This window comes from Hippocampus bargibanti, linkage group LG09, assembly GCF_051943395.1.
Source record: "Hippocampus bargibanti isolate YZ-2025 linkage group LG09, ASM5194339v1, whole genome shotgun sequence".
In the NCBI taxonomy this organism is placed as follows: domain Eukaryota; kingdom Metazoa; phylum Chordata; class Actinopteri; order Syngnathiformes; family Syngnathidae; genus Hippocampus; species Hippocampus bargibanti.
The window spans coordinates 18,289,833-18,304,903 of NC_142742.1; the positions used below are offsets into that span (position 1 = coordinate 18,289,833).

The window sequence follows — 15,071 nt, forward strand, 5'->3', positions numbered from 1 at the left end:
GTGTGTGTGTGTGTGCGTGTGTGTGTGTGTGTGTGTGTGTGTGTGTGTGTGCGTGTTTGTGTGTGTGTGTGTGTGTGTGTCAGTGTGTCAGTGTCTGTGTAGCGGGTTTGGGGGTCTGGCTGCATGATTGAATGTACTTCTGATTGCTTATCAGCCAGAGCAGTTCCTGCTAGGGGGAGACTGGGTGCGATCATTGCCTAAACACACACATACGCATGGGACTCTTGTGCTCCCGATAGGGAGACATTAGCACACACGCATGCAGGGGGTGTTTCCAACACACACAGAGGGAAATCCGTTCCCAAGCTTTTCCCACCGCCAATAAAGACATTTAAATGAGACCGAAACCTTCATTAGTGGTCTTACATAGATATGATCTGGAAGTCCCATGGGTGCTGTTTTAAAAATTCAACGATAGGGATCACGCAAGCAGAGCAGCGTCCCGAGAGACAGCTACTCATGTATGTTAGTTTTGTGAGGGCCGGTAGTCGAGTAGTTAGCACACCGGCTTTACAGTGCAGTCCCTGTGTGGAGTTTGCATGTTCTTCTCGGGCCCGCGTGGGTTTTCTCCGGTGTCCTCCCACACTCCAAAAACATGCATGGCAGGCTGATTGATTCCAAATTGTCCCTAGGTGTGAGTGTGAGAGTGACTGTTGTACGTCTTTGTGTGCCCTGCGATTGGCTGGCAACCAATTCATTGTGTCCCCCGCCTAGTGCCGGAAGACACCTGAGATCGGCCCCAACACCCGCCGCGACCCTAATGAGGATTAAGCGGTACGTAAAATGGATGGATGAATAGTTTCGTGAGCAATTTGGCAAACAAAGAATACACGCAGATGAACAAAATCAATACAATGACTAATGACTATTATTAATGATTGTAAGACCTAATATATATATATATATATATATATATAGGGTCGCGGGGGTTGCTGGAGCCTATCTCAGCTGTCTTCGGGCACGAGGCGGGGGACACCCTGAATTGGTTGCCAGCCAATCGCAGGGCACACAAAGACATACAACAGTCACTCTCAAACTCACACCTAGGGACAATTTGGAGTGCCTGCCATGCATGTTTTTGGAGTGTGGAAGGAAACCGGAGGACCCGGAGAAAACCCACGCGGGTCCGGGGAGAACATGCAAACTCCACACAGGGAGGCCGGACCGGGACGCGAACCGGCGACCTCTGCACTGTGAAGCCGTTGTGCTAACCACTCGACTATATATATTGGATTGGATTGGATATGCCTTTATTAGTCTCACAGTGGAGAAATTTACATTTCACAGCAGCAAAGTGATGAAAGTATATATATATATATATATATATATATATAGCGGCTGGATAGCTCAGTTGATAATGCATCGGTTTGGCATATGGGAGATGAGGGTTCGAATCCCACTTGTGGCAGAGAAAATGAGCACAATGACATCATCCAGTGTGGGTCCTTGGGCAAGACCCTTCACGCTAATGCCTACCTCATACAATGATGAGAGACAATAAATGGAATGACATGCCGGCTCAGACGTCGCCCGGCCAAACAAGGTCTGCGTCAGGTGCTGGGGAACCAGAGCACCCTGATGAAAAATGGGCTACTGGAACAAAGCGGAGATGGACGAGATGCGATAACATGGCTCTGTTGGAATGCTACTACTCAAGCAACCCTAGTCAGAGGGGTTACATGCGGAGAATGGGGGCTGAATGGTTACTTCGAAACTCACAGTCACGGTTGACCACGAAACAACTAGTAGCTCAGTGTTCCAATATCCACAAACGGCAATTGCTATCACAACTTGAGATTGATGAGGTACAACACAAATTCCGAGGTGAAGGGCCCCAGGCTGCCACATCACATTGATATCGGAATGTCATTCGGGCTGGAGAAATGTAGTCGGATGGTGACTAAGAGGGGCAAGGTAGTTCACACTGAAGGGGTCTCACTCCCTGAAGGAACAATAGCAGACATTGAAAACAGCTACAAGTACCTCGGTATACCACAGGCCAATGGCAACCTCGAATTAGCAACAAGGAAAGCGGCTACAACCAAATACCTCCAGCGGGTGAGGCAAGTCCTCAGAAGCCAGCTCAATGGCAAGAACAAGACCCGGGCAATAAACAGCTATGCCCTGCCAGTAATCAGATACCCTGCAGGAATAATAAGGTGGCCAAAGGAAGAGATTCAGACCACGGATGTTAAGACCCGAAAACTCCTCACCATGCACGGAGGGTTCCATCCCAAGTCCAGCACCCTGAGACTGTACACAAGCCGTAAGGAAGGAGGCCGGGGACTAGTGAGTGTGAGAGCCACTGTCCAGGATGAAACATCCAAGCTCCATAAATACATCAAAGAGAAGGCTCCAACGGATGATGTACTCAGAGAATGTCTCGGTCAATGGGGAACAGAGGATGAGGTGCTGGAAGAAGGACAATCATGGGAGGAAAAGCCCCTACACGGGATGTACCACCGAACCATAGCAGAAGTGGCTGATCTCAAGAAGTCCTATCAGTGGCTAGAGAGGGCTGGCCTAAAGGACAGCACAGAGGCACTCATCCTGGCTGCCCAAGGCCCTGAACACCAGAGCCATAGAGGCAGGGATATACCACACCAGACAAGACCCAAGGTGTAGGTTGTGCAAAGAGGCACCTGAGACAATCCAACACGTAACTGCAGGGTGTAAGATGCTGGCAGGGAAAGCCTACATGGAGCGCCATAACCAGGTGGCTGGCATAGTCTACCGAAACATCTGTGCGGAGTATGGACTGGAAACCCCAAGGTCAAAATGGGAAACACCTCCCAAGGTGGTGGAGAATGACCGAGCAAAAATCCTGTGGGACTTCCAGATACAGACTGACAAGATGGTAATGGCCAACCAACCAGATATCGTGGTCATAGATAAAGGGGAAAGGAAAGCCGTTGTCGTGGATGTAGCGGTTCCGAGTGATGGGAACATCAGAAAGAAGGAACATGAGAAAATCGAGAAATACCAAGGGCTCAGAGAGGAGCTGGAGAGAGCCTGGAAGGTAAAGGTGACAGTCGTGCCTGTGGTGGTCGGAGCACTTGGGGCAGTGACCCCCAAACTCGACGAGTGGTTGCAACAGATCCCGGGAAAAACATCGGATATCTCGGTCCAGAAAAGCGCAGTGCTGGGAACAGCACGGATACTGCGCAGAACCCTCAAGCTTCCTGGCCTCTGGTAGAGGACCCGAGCTGAAATGGGGACAGACACCACCCATGGTGGGTGAGACGAGGATTTTTTTTAGTTTTTATATAAAACATTCGAGTTACGACCGGGTTCCGTTCCGACAAAATGGTCGTAAGTCGAAATCCATTCAAAATGGCCGATGTGACGTTTACACGACAGGATAGTATATGATGTCAATCTGTTGTTTTTAAGCAATGTTTTCTATTGAATACTATTATATACCAAACTGTTTACATTTGATTTATAGATTTTATAACTTTTAGTGTCATTTTTATCATTTTATATTTTGGATTATTGATTTTTATTATTACTGTATAACTGTACATGTAATGTATACAAAACTCTTTACTGTACAGTTCATTTATAAATTTTATACTTATCTTTTAGTGTCATTTTTATCATTTTATATTTCATATTATCGATTTTTATTATGGTATAACTGTACCTGTAATGTATACAAAACGGTTTACAGTACAGTTCATTTATAAATGTGATACTTACCCTACTCTCCCTGCTAACGGCCAGAAGAGGTTGGCCGACACACGCTCGGATGCCAAAGTAAAAAAGCAGGGTACAGTACTACACAGGCGATGTTGCCGAGTCGGTATCTGCACTTTATTACTACTGTATTGAATGTAGTCACACATTGCTGTGCAAGTGTGTGACACGCTGGCTGGCCAAAATTGTAGTACGCATAAGGGGGCTGTTCGCGCGTTGCGGTGCCAGGCGTAGAATAAAAAAATAATAATAATTAAAAAAAAGGGTCTGGCGGTCATGGTCATAATTACGGGTGGTCGCAACTTGCGCCGGTCGTAACTCGGATGTTACCTGAATATATATATATATATTTGTGTGCGTATATTAATAAAGGCAAGAAACGCACATACACATGCACACAGCCACCACAACAGGCGGAAAAGTGGTCGAATGTGTGCACATCCAAAGGTGCAAAGTTTGAAAGTGCATGTTACCCCTTGCCTGTGTGAGTTTTCTCTGGATACTCCGGTTTGCTCGCACATTCCAAAACTATTCGAGACAAGTTAATTCAACACTTTGAATTCTCTCTGTGTGTGATTGTGAGTGTAAATGTCTGTTTGCAATTGGCTGCCAATTACCAGCTAGCATCTCCAATGGGAATGTTTTCTCTTACAATGCATTTCTCTTCAAGTTATTCAGTGTATGTGTGACGGGTTGAGCTCCACGTTTCTACTGTCTTAATAATACCAGACGCGTGGATGTGTCTTTTTATTTCTTTTATTGCTGCAACACAGTATGGCAGAAGGGATGGGTGAAGTCGCATGGGTTTCATCTTGTGATTAACATAAGTCTTGTCCAAGTAGTTCTCAATATGCAAAACATTGTAGATAACAAACCAGAATGAACAATGTGTAATCGTATAGTGGTTATTTACAGAAAATGTGAATACAACACAAGTGCACTGCTATTTACATGATGCCTCTGAACACATCACATGTGAGACTGTAGGCGCAATCACGCGGTGCACTGGATAATGGCGGCACAGTTTGACACGCCACTAACACTCACGGCCAAATGAAACACGACACAAGAAACAAAATATTATACAATAAAAACGAAATGAAAAAATCATTACCTGCAACACAGTATGGCAGAAGGGATGGGTGAAGTCGCATGGGTTTCATCTTGTGATTAACTGCGCAACAGAAAAGCACTATGAAGCACAAGCGCTTCAAAGTTCAACTCGATAAAACTTGAATTAAAACAGTAGTCTCGTTATATTGATATTCTCGGGAGTCAGAAAAAATGTTGATATAACCGTACTATCGATATATCCGTCCTGCGCCGAACTGCATTAAAAGGGGGGGGGGGGCAATACGTAAATGGGGGATCTTTGATATGGCATGTAATTTTATCATTGGGTTCATGGATTGCGTATCTAGCATGCTTTTTGTACAGTAGTGAAGTGAAAAATAAACTTATGCATAAAATAAAAACGTCTTTACACTTTTTTAATGACTATTTCCTTTCAAAAATGCAACCAATGCAAAATCCTCACGTTGTTCAATACACACGAAACCACGAACGCCGACATGTACAAGCATATGAAAAACAGTGATTGTTGCAAGCGATAAAGATCTGAATACATCACAATTAAATACATGTGTGGAAAATGAAAACTGCAACGTTTACATTACTTACGTTGATGAAGTATTCGGCGGCACGTCGAACTCATTCGCGATGGAGGATTTGCTCCTTGTTGGATCCTCGACAGCCACTATTGCCTTGTACTTCGTTCCGAGATCACAATTCTTACGTTTCCCCATGGTTTAAATTGGTGTTGATCAACAGTACTGTATATAATCTCTGCTACGCCTTTTTTATTGTGCTCGCGTATGACAGTTCAAAACACGGAAGCTGGGAGAAAAAACTGTCTGCTACACTGCGCAAGGCACGGGAGCTGGTCACGTGCCTTGCACAGTGTAGCAGACGCCATTTTCTACCACGTGACCAGTCACGTGACCAAGTCATGTGACCAAGTCAACCAACGGCGCGACCGATACAGATTTCGATAATGGTGGTACTATATAGAAACCCCTAAGCAAATATTGATTCACCTTTTGTATCGATATAAACATAGCAAAATGGCCGGAGGGAGATGAAAAAGAGCACCATAGTAACCGGATTATCGTAATAACCATGAATCGTACTAAACGGAACTAATTATACATAAAAAGACTAGAAATGTGCACGGGAAATGAAAATAGTATCGTAATAAGCAGTATTATCAATATAACCGATATCGCTATAACAAGACTTTACTGTAATGACAAAAAAAGTAATCTGGACTCGAAAGGAATCAGGGGACTAATTAGACAACACTAGACAGTACAAAAGGGGACACAAATTAAGATATTGTCATGAAAATGCGAGTTAATCCAGACCATGTGAGAAATGTGACTCACCATAGACTTGTCAGAGTAGTTCTGACTACGATGGGCGGGACTTCATACAAATGTGCGCCGTTGAGTCACTTCTGTCATAATTTAATAATCTTAGTGCACAACTCCGTTACATATGTAATACTAAAAGAATATTTTGCTCAGTGCCGAAGTGTTTGTGTAATTTTCCTCGACATTAATGAAAAAGATTCATTGACACAAAATTAAGATTCTTTCCGGCGTTCATCGGTTTTTAAAGTAACAGGAAATTGGGCCACCAAATTCAAAATGTGCAAAGACGCTATAACGAAGCCTTGCATGATTACACAGTCCTGGTGTAATAGGTGAGGTTGAGGAGTGCACAAAGGGGGATCCAAAACACTCACCTTGCTCCAAATCGCCCCCCTCCCCGCATCACACACAAACACGCACGCACACGCAGACACAAACACGCACACACACTCACGGACATACGCACGCGCGCGCACACGCACACGCACACGCACACACACACACAAACACACACACACACGCACGCACACACACGCACACAATACCACCCACTGAGCCCTACTTGAAAGCTGCTTCAGACAACAGTCTAGCCTCTTTCGAGCTTGGTGGTGCCACGAGCATCATCACAATCACCACCACCATCAGTAACATATCCAGCATGCCTCGAGGATTCTTGGTGAAGAGGACCCGGCGGTGTTCGGCGTCGTATCGAGTGCGAAGAAGCAGCAAACTTGTCACGTGTGGCGATGACAAGAATCACCGCGCAGAGGCTGAAGTGAGCGAGGAACCGCCAGTGAAGCAAGACCACGTGTGGGGGGTTCCGAGCCCCGACGTCGCCCTTCCGCCTGCGCCCCGCGAGGACTCCGCGGGGGTTACTGAGGTGTGGAACCTGCACGTGGAATCCGCTCTGGAGGCGGAAGCAGACCGACGCGCGCAGTTGCCGGACTCCGAAACGGACCCCGTGACTCCCGTGGGAGACTTTTCGTGCTTCTTCCCACCTCCGCCTCCATTAACAGAAGCCAGGAGCTCCAGACATTTGGAGACGCACGGCGAGGTAGAAAAGGCGTCGATATTTCCGGAGACGTTCTCGTCCTCAGCCACGGAAACCGAGTTGCCATTTTTGGTTAGTTCAACACCGACGCGAGTAGCAGCCTCCAACACGCACTTTTCACTTTATGATCACGCTCCGAAATACGACACCGACATGGCACGCTTGTTCCCGCCATTAATGAACAACCAACATCTGACAGCTGGGAGAAAACGCTCGTTTCCGGAGTCGAACAGAGCCAACAGAACCAAAGCGAACCGGAAGCTTACATTCGAGGACGAGGTTACCACCTCTCCTGTTTTAGGTTTGCGCATTAAGAAGGAGAGCCCCGAAGCAGCGAGGCGACATCTCAAGTCGTCCGGAAGTCAGCCTTTGGGGGAGTTCATCTGTCAGCTTTGTAAGGAGGAGTACACCGACCCCCTTTCCCTCGCCCAGCACAAGTGCTCCCGTATCGTGCGCGTGGAGTACCGCTGCCCAGAGTGCGACAAAGTCTTCAGCTGTCCCGCCAACCTCGCCTCCCACCGCCGCTGGCACAAGCCGCGTCCAGCTGTCGTCAACCCGGCCAGAGGTCCACCATTGTCGGCGAACAAACTCGACGTGGACGGGAAGGAGAACGAGTTGCTGTGTGTCAATCAGCACCTGGCGGCGCGGGACAGTTCCGCGGTCCCCGACTCCTCCTCGCCCCTCTTCCGGCAGGACAGCCCCCCGCCGGGGCTACTTATGTACAACGGCAACTCGTACGAACCTCTCGCGTTTGTCCAGGCTGAAGATGACACCGAGGTGTACGACTGTCGTTACTGCGGCAAGAAGTTCCGGCGACAAGCTTACTTGAAGAAGCACATGGCGACGCACGACTTGGGGGCTGGGCCTTCGCCGGCGACGTCAAGCCGCCCTGTCGTATTCGCTTGTCACCTGTGCGGCGCGCGCTTCCCGTCGTCTGATATCCGCGACAGGCACCGCGTGTGGCACGCCGTGAGGGACGAGCTCCTGGGGGGCTCAGGAGGCCATGGCTTCGGGGCGGAGGGATACGGCGGGTGCGAGCAGCAACTGTTCGCGTGCAAACACTGCCCCGCCACTTTCATCAGCTCCCCGGGTCTCACGAGGCACTTAAGCAAGTGCCATCCCGGAGACAACAAGCACGTCATCATGCACATGGCCGTCAGGCACGGAGACGCCCGACTTTCTTCTTCCACTCACCCGTGAGCGTACGCGACACGAAGCACACCGACGAGGGAAGATGTCGAGCCTTGGTCAGTCCCGTGAGTGACATGGCTAGAATATAAATATTAGTGACTATATTTCGCTAGTTGGGAAGACGAAACCAGAAATTGAAAGTGAGTCACAACACGCCATATCATAGTCCATCGCTAACTTGTAACGCACAATTCAACTCATAACTACAGAAAGTTCAACATTTGTATGAAAAATGCTTCTTTACCGGAAATATAAAGCGATTTGAAGGAAAACAAACTCATCTAAAACTAAAGTAGGTGTTATACAGCTGTTGTTTGCAGTTTGCCACAGTCACACAGTTAAATAAGGTAACCCAAATATTTGACAACAATTCCCAATTTGACAGTGAAAAAAACGCCACCATAACTGAAAAGTACAATAATAAACATAGTCCAAAAACCCTGAATATAAAAAAAGAAATTAATGAATACGGTCGGGTTTTCCGAGTCCTGCTTATTTGATGTTAGTGCGAGTCCCGTTTTGTTCTTCTCAACCATGTTTCTGAACAGCATAAACGCACGAGCTAAAGAATGAACTATCCGCGGTGCTGAAACACAGAACCGTCTTGGAGAGAATTTTGCAGGATAAAAAAATGATTTTGAAATGTGTAAATTCATACAAATTCAAATGTGTTCAGCGTGAATTAAAAAATGGATTTTGAGGAAAAGTTGGTGACAAACTTGTTTTATCTTCCATTTCTGATTTGCTCGCTCCGGCAAACAGCGGCCAGTCAGGTTTTACCTGACTTGTATGAACCACACAATAATGACGGCCCTTAATATTTTTTAACACTAAAACCCAAGGATGGGGGTGACACAGTGACATACCTTTTATATGAAATGTGCCAATTGACTGTGGCATACAATATTTTTCATACAGGAATGGATAAAAAGGAAGTCATCGAGTAAAATATCTAATGGTTATAAACTATTGTTGAAATAACTGTTGAAATGGTTTTTTTTTGCCCAACATGTATGTGATTTATCACAGTGTGTACGTTAAAATATATTTAATGTGACATAAGTGCCAATAAATATTCACGCCAAATGAGGATCATGTGTTCTTTTAAACCAATACTACACAAATCAGGGATTATACGGTTTATTTCCGACACATCCATGCTGCTTCTGCATTTGCATTAACTGTCAATGTTACATAAGCATTGACTGTAAGATTTTGTGAAGAGCTCTTTATCTGATCAAGACATGCACTTTACTGGCATCATGCCTGTATGAGTGCCTATGGGCAGTGTCTGTAATGGCCATACTATGGGAAAAGAAAGCAGCATCCATCTCAACTTGGTGCATGGGAAAATGAGCCATTCAACAATAAACTGGACATGGTGTTTCCAAGGTAGGACAACACACACACAGTCAATCATTGAAACCAAACTTTCTGTAACAGAATCAGTGCAATGCTGTTGATGTCGTCCAAATACGTTTCGAATGACCCAAAATGTGCCGTCATGGATGATCCTTTGTACAAAACTGGCAGAAAAAAGAAAGAATTGCATTCAAAGAGGAAGTTCTAACAACATATTGACTTTTTTTTAAGCGTGGCATATTTGGACATGCATCAATTTACATACTTTCTTCAGAATTTAAAACCTATGGAAGAAGGGGAAAAAGGCAAACATCACCATAACAGCAGATAGAGCCCGTTGCAGTGAAACAGTTCTTTAACGGCATCGGGGAGAAAAAAAATCCAGACCAGCAAATGCTCTTCATGGTGAAGAACATTTAATTGAGATCACATAAAGAGTGGGATTCATACTTCTGATGTTTTCAATTTATTTTAAGGCACTTCTGCTTCTCTTTTTGTTTATGGCAAGATTAGCCAGTGATCCACTACAACGGTGTTTAAGCTCTTGATTCCAGACAATACTTTGATTATATTTAATAAATGTAGTGTGGTACTTTTGACTTCTTTGTCATTTCAGACTGACTTTTTATAAAAGAGCAAGTGTTTGCCGCGTAAAATCTTGGTCATATCGAATCCACGTTTGGTTTTTGCAGCTATTGTCACGTAACAGCATATCACTCTATCATATGAATGTATCCAATATATACATTTATAATCAGAGGTTCAAAGAAAGACAAAGCAGTTGTTCTGTTGCGTTGAATGACCGATGCAACTCAAGCCTTGCCAGAATAATGGAACATAAAATAATCGACAACTCTCCTGAATAAAAGTTAAACAGTGCTTGTCCACATTTTACAGCAAAAATATTCAACTCATTTGTTTAACTAACTTGACCTGTAAATATATCAAATGTATTTTGTATTTTGGGGGAGCTCAAGAGTTGACTATTTTTACCCAACCCATTTTTAGTTGCTATTTACATCTTCTGAGGCTGACTTGGAAACCTCTTGTAAATTTCATAAATCCAACGTTGAAATGAAAACAAAAATAGCCACGCAACATATAGCTTCATGCAACTTGCCACGAAAATAATATGATACAGTATTTTTTGTCCATATCATGAAACACTGAAGATCTGTTGAAGAATACAGGATTTTGAGTAACACTATCGCACCATGTGGGTCTGCAAGTGCACGCACAAGCACTCACACACAAATTCTAAAATAAATGTACAGTCTACAATATTCCAGAAAATACAGTAGCACAAACAGCCCATAACAAGTATTGAATATGAATGTGACATCCAAATTTGGACACTAGTAGCTTTTGCATCTTTTTGTTGTATTTTGTTTCATTTAAAGCCCATTTTAAATACTGTGCAGGTCCAGAGCCAAAGTGGATGTGATTATACATGAGTCACATCAAGTCTTATTGGCTGATCCAGATGAGCGTCGAAGCTTCATGGACATGCGCGTCTTGCTAGTTCGAGGAGACATGGGGGAGGCCGAGTCGCTCCCGGCCTCCCCAAGAGCCGGACTTTCTGACCGAAGAATCTCGAGGCAGGAGCCTGTAGGGAAAGGCAGAGAAGGAGGTGGCAGGTGGATGAGGAGGTGTCAGGGGGATATGGCATGGGGGGGTGGGAGGCGAGGAGAGGTGATGGGTGATGAAGGGGGATGTGGTTGGGAGAAAGTTACGCTCTGTGCCACACACCCAAACTCACGCGCACACACACACGAACACACACAAACGCACACACACACGCACACACAACTAATACACGTTTTGCAGGGCTCATTCTAATTCCATTAAAACAAACGTTATTTCTAAACACACAGACATACAATGAGCCACAACTGGTCAAGAGCAACATCTGACATGCAAAGGTGAAAAGGTTGGACAACACAAATTTGTGTGTGTGTGTGTGTGCGTGAGATAGTCTGCCTGTTGCTAATTTGTTTATTGGAACCATTCATATTGAAATAAATATACTGTGTAAAATGTATGATTAGAGGGAGTTTTGAAGTCCATATTTTCCTAACAGAACACGTCTTTTAGATTATTAGTTATTATTATTCGTAGTAGTAACTTTTCTTTTGCTTTGGTGTATATAATTATTCAAAATAATCACATCACTTTTCTTTGTGCTAGATTACTACTATATAAAGGCAAAAAATAGCGTTGCTGTCATTGGATTATATCAATTCAAATATCACCACGAACAGTAAAATCAAACACCTCGAAAATATAACAATCCTCACGGGTATATATTCTTCATCATCTCTGAAACTTGTGCTTCAATTATTGTATTTGTTATTATATTTTATTTATTATTGTACCTATGCTTGTCTGTGACTAAAGTGTATTTGAGAGCTTTGAAAGGCGCTTAAAACGTAATGTCTTATTATTATTGAATCAATTATAGCAGTAGTGAAGTCTTTCATCATGAAAAAGCATCACAATGTTTTAATCGGTGCGGTCCGCTAGTTAAGTGGTTAGCATGCAAACTTCACAGTGCAAAGGTTGTGGGTTCTATATCAGCTCCGGCCTTCTTGTGTGGAGTTTGCATGTTCTTCCCATGCCTGTGTGGGCTTTCCCTGGGTACTGCGGTTCCCTTCCACATCCGTTAATGTGGTTGGTGCCTGTTGTGGCAGCAAAGCCTGAACTCACTGGTGGATACAGCAGTAAGGGATGCCGTCAAACTGAAGGAGTTCTATCGAGCCTTTTAAGTGAGGGGGAGTGGGGTCTGGTTTGGTGGCTTCAGTATCACATACAATAGTACGATTGCAGTTTGTATCCTTGTATTATTTACAGTATGTAGTTCTGTCATACCATTCACAGCTGGCGTGAAGGACCTTCTGCTTCAAACCTTTGCCTTTCAGCCTAAGCCGAAAACTATCCAGCGGTTTGGGTCCCATTAGACACAACACAATATGCTTCTCTGAGGTGGATGGATGGATGGATGGATGGATGGATGGATGAATGTGGCCATGCAGGAGAAGGAAGAATATCACAAGACAAAGATGGAAAGGATGAAAGGAAAAAAAGAGAACAAAAAGGCAGGAAAAGGGAATGAAAGGGAAACAAAATAAATGCGGAAAGAACAAAAGCAACAAAAGCAAGTAAAACAAACCCCACATATCAGAAGAGGAATGGATCGGGGGAGTGAAGGAAAATGAGAGGAATAGAGAAAGGAGAGGAGGGGGAAGAAGTGAGGAGAACAGGAAAGATGGAAGGGAAGGACATTAATGAACAGGAAGGAAAAGGAAAAAGATAGAGATGGAAAAGCACGAGACGCATCAAAACATGAAACCATGAACAAAAAGTAAGGCAAGGCAAAAAAAAAAAGAATAAAACAAAAATGGACATAAAACAGAAAGACAGTCCCAGGCTGATAAACAAATGATTTACCTATGAAACTACTTTGAATCTGCTTATGCTGACATCCACTGCACATTATTTACACTTACACATGTAAATCTGCCAGCCCTGTCATCTATTATAATTACATGTGGCTAGATTAGATAATGAAACATATTTCTAAATTTGTGTGTGTGTGTCTGTGTGTGTGTGTATGGTGCAAGAAAAGCAGTCAGAGAGGAACAGACATGAGGTTAGAATATCCCAAGGTCAGTGAGATCACGTCAAGTTAGTGTTAGTGGTAGTGGTCAGGTTGAAGGAAAAAACTTTCTCATAGGTCATAGTTCAATAGAAGGAAGGATATGTCATGTCCACATTTAAGTGTAGTTTAATAGTTTGATTAAAATAAATACACAAACTTAAAAAAAAAAGAAAGTAGAAAATAAGTAACCAGTCCAACCAGGAATCATCAAATGTAGGGTCATTTCACACTCTCGTACTATGCTGGAATTTATGATACATTTAAAGGACAACCGACGCCTCCGGTCAAGTTGTGTCCATAATTTCTAAAATCACTTCAAATGACTTCTACTGAGCGTATTTTACAAAGATTCCACCGCATATTTTACGTTTTAAGACTCGCGCTGAATATTCGAGAAGTCTTGTTTTTGAGTTGGTGACGATAGCTACCGTGACGTCACGGTAGGTATCGTCACTGACCGAGAAAGCGACACACAATGCATTTTGGGTACTTTGTTTGGTCTCAAAACTTCGTGTTGATGGAAAGAAAGAAGGAAAACACATAAATAAAGCGATGGTGAATTGTGTGTTGCACAAGACTACTTTGATACTGGCTGACACAAATTCCCAGCAGACAAATAAGCCCATTCCCAATGGAGCTTGTGCATTTTCTGGGACGCTACATTGCATTCCAGACACTTCAATATGACATGGAAGGACTTCTTTTATCGATTGCAAACATGTATTCTTTCCTCTTCAGATTTATTTGAATCATATTCATAACTAGATAAGTAACAAGAAAGCATCTTCTCCGAATCTGAAGCCATTGTTTTGATTCTCGAGCAAGGAAAGACGTCTTGGCGTGACGTCACGAACAAGGGGGCGGGACCTTCTGAAACAAACTTTGTGAGGTCATTTTGAAGTAGTTTTGGGACACTAAGTCATTTTTATTGGTGTTTTTCACTTGACTAAAAGTCTTAGCCTGCGTGTTTTGGGTATTTTAGACGCTATAAAACGTTTTTCTGATGTCAGTTAGGAAACAACAAATGGTGTCGGTTGTCCTATAACTTGATACACAAATTTTGTCAAAACTGCACTCAAAAGATGCTTTGAAAATGACAGTTCCTTCAGAAATCTCCCAGAGACACATGCAGACCTGTCAGTGTAGGATAGACAGAAAAAGCAAGAGTGATGGCATGGGTGGGTAAAAAGGATGAAAAAAAAAAACAAAAAAGAAATGAAATAGAAAAAACACGTGAGGCTGAACTGTGAAAGGGAAGAGCTAATCACACTACTATGAAAGTAACCAGGCTTACCTTTTAGCTATAGGCAAGTGACACAATACGATCTAAAGAATGGGGGAGAGGGGCAGAAACAGAGAAAGAAAACAAAAAAAGAACAACCAAACAAAAACAAACGAAAATAAAGACAAACAGAAATGAACCAAAGGGAGGGGGCAGAACGAGAAGAATGTTTGATCATTGCGTTGTGACGGAAGGGCGTTAAAAGGGGACTTATTTCAGAGCACAGGATGCCTGCAAAATTGAATTATCAATGAAAACACAAATCCACCCGGAGATGATTAAAGTTTATCTGTTCATGTTTGACCAAAATGTCACCGTGTACTTTGAAACTTCCAAGTGTTTTGAGGCTGAACAACACACGGCATGATGTCTCCTTCGGGCCGGCTGGTGGCACGC

General features: G+C 43.8%; 2 protein-coding genes across 9 annotated transcripts in view; one reads left to right on the top strand and one right to left on the bottom strand.

Moving 5' to 3' along the window:
* The first annotated feature begins 4,460 nt into the window (after positions 1-4,460).
* On the top strand, positions 4,461-9,334 carry insm2 (insulinoma-associated 2). Its single transcript, XM_089004127.1, has one exon. The coding sequence runs from the start codon at positions 6,790-6,792 to the stop codon at positions 8,380-8,382; it is 1,593 nt and encodes a 530-aa protein (XP_088860253.1). The 5' UTR covers positions 4,461-6,789; the 3' UTR covers positions 8,383-9,334.
* A 163-nt stretch (positions 9,335-9,497) lies between these two features.
* ralgapa1 (Ral GTPase activating protein catalytic subunit alpha 1) overlaps positions 9,498-15,071 on the bottom strand; it is a 92,669-nt gene continuing 87,095 nt past the window's right edge. For 5 of the 8 annotated variants that reach the window (XM_089004117.1, XM_089004116.1, XM_089004115.1 and 2 more), the window contains 2 exons: positions 12,604-12,712; positions 9,498-11,341 (listed from right to left, as the gene is read on the bottom strand). In XM_089004117.1, the coding sequence (XP_088860243.1) occupies positions 11,254-11,341; positions 12,604-12,712 (197 nt within the window). In that variant the 3' untranslated portion in view covers positions 9,498-11,253. Of the gene's footprint in view, positions 11,342-12,603; positions 12,713-14,687; positions 14,720-15,071 lie in introns of all 8 variants that reach the window. The other 3 variants (XM_089004118.1, XM_089004124.1, XM_089004120.1) reach the window with 2 other exon arrangements.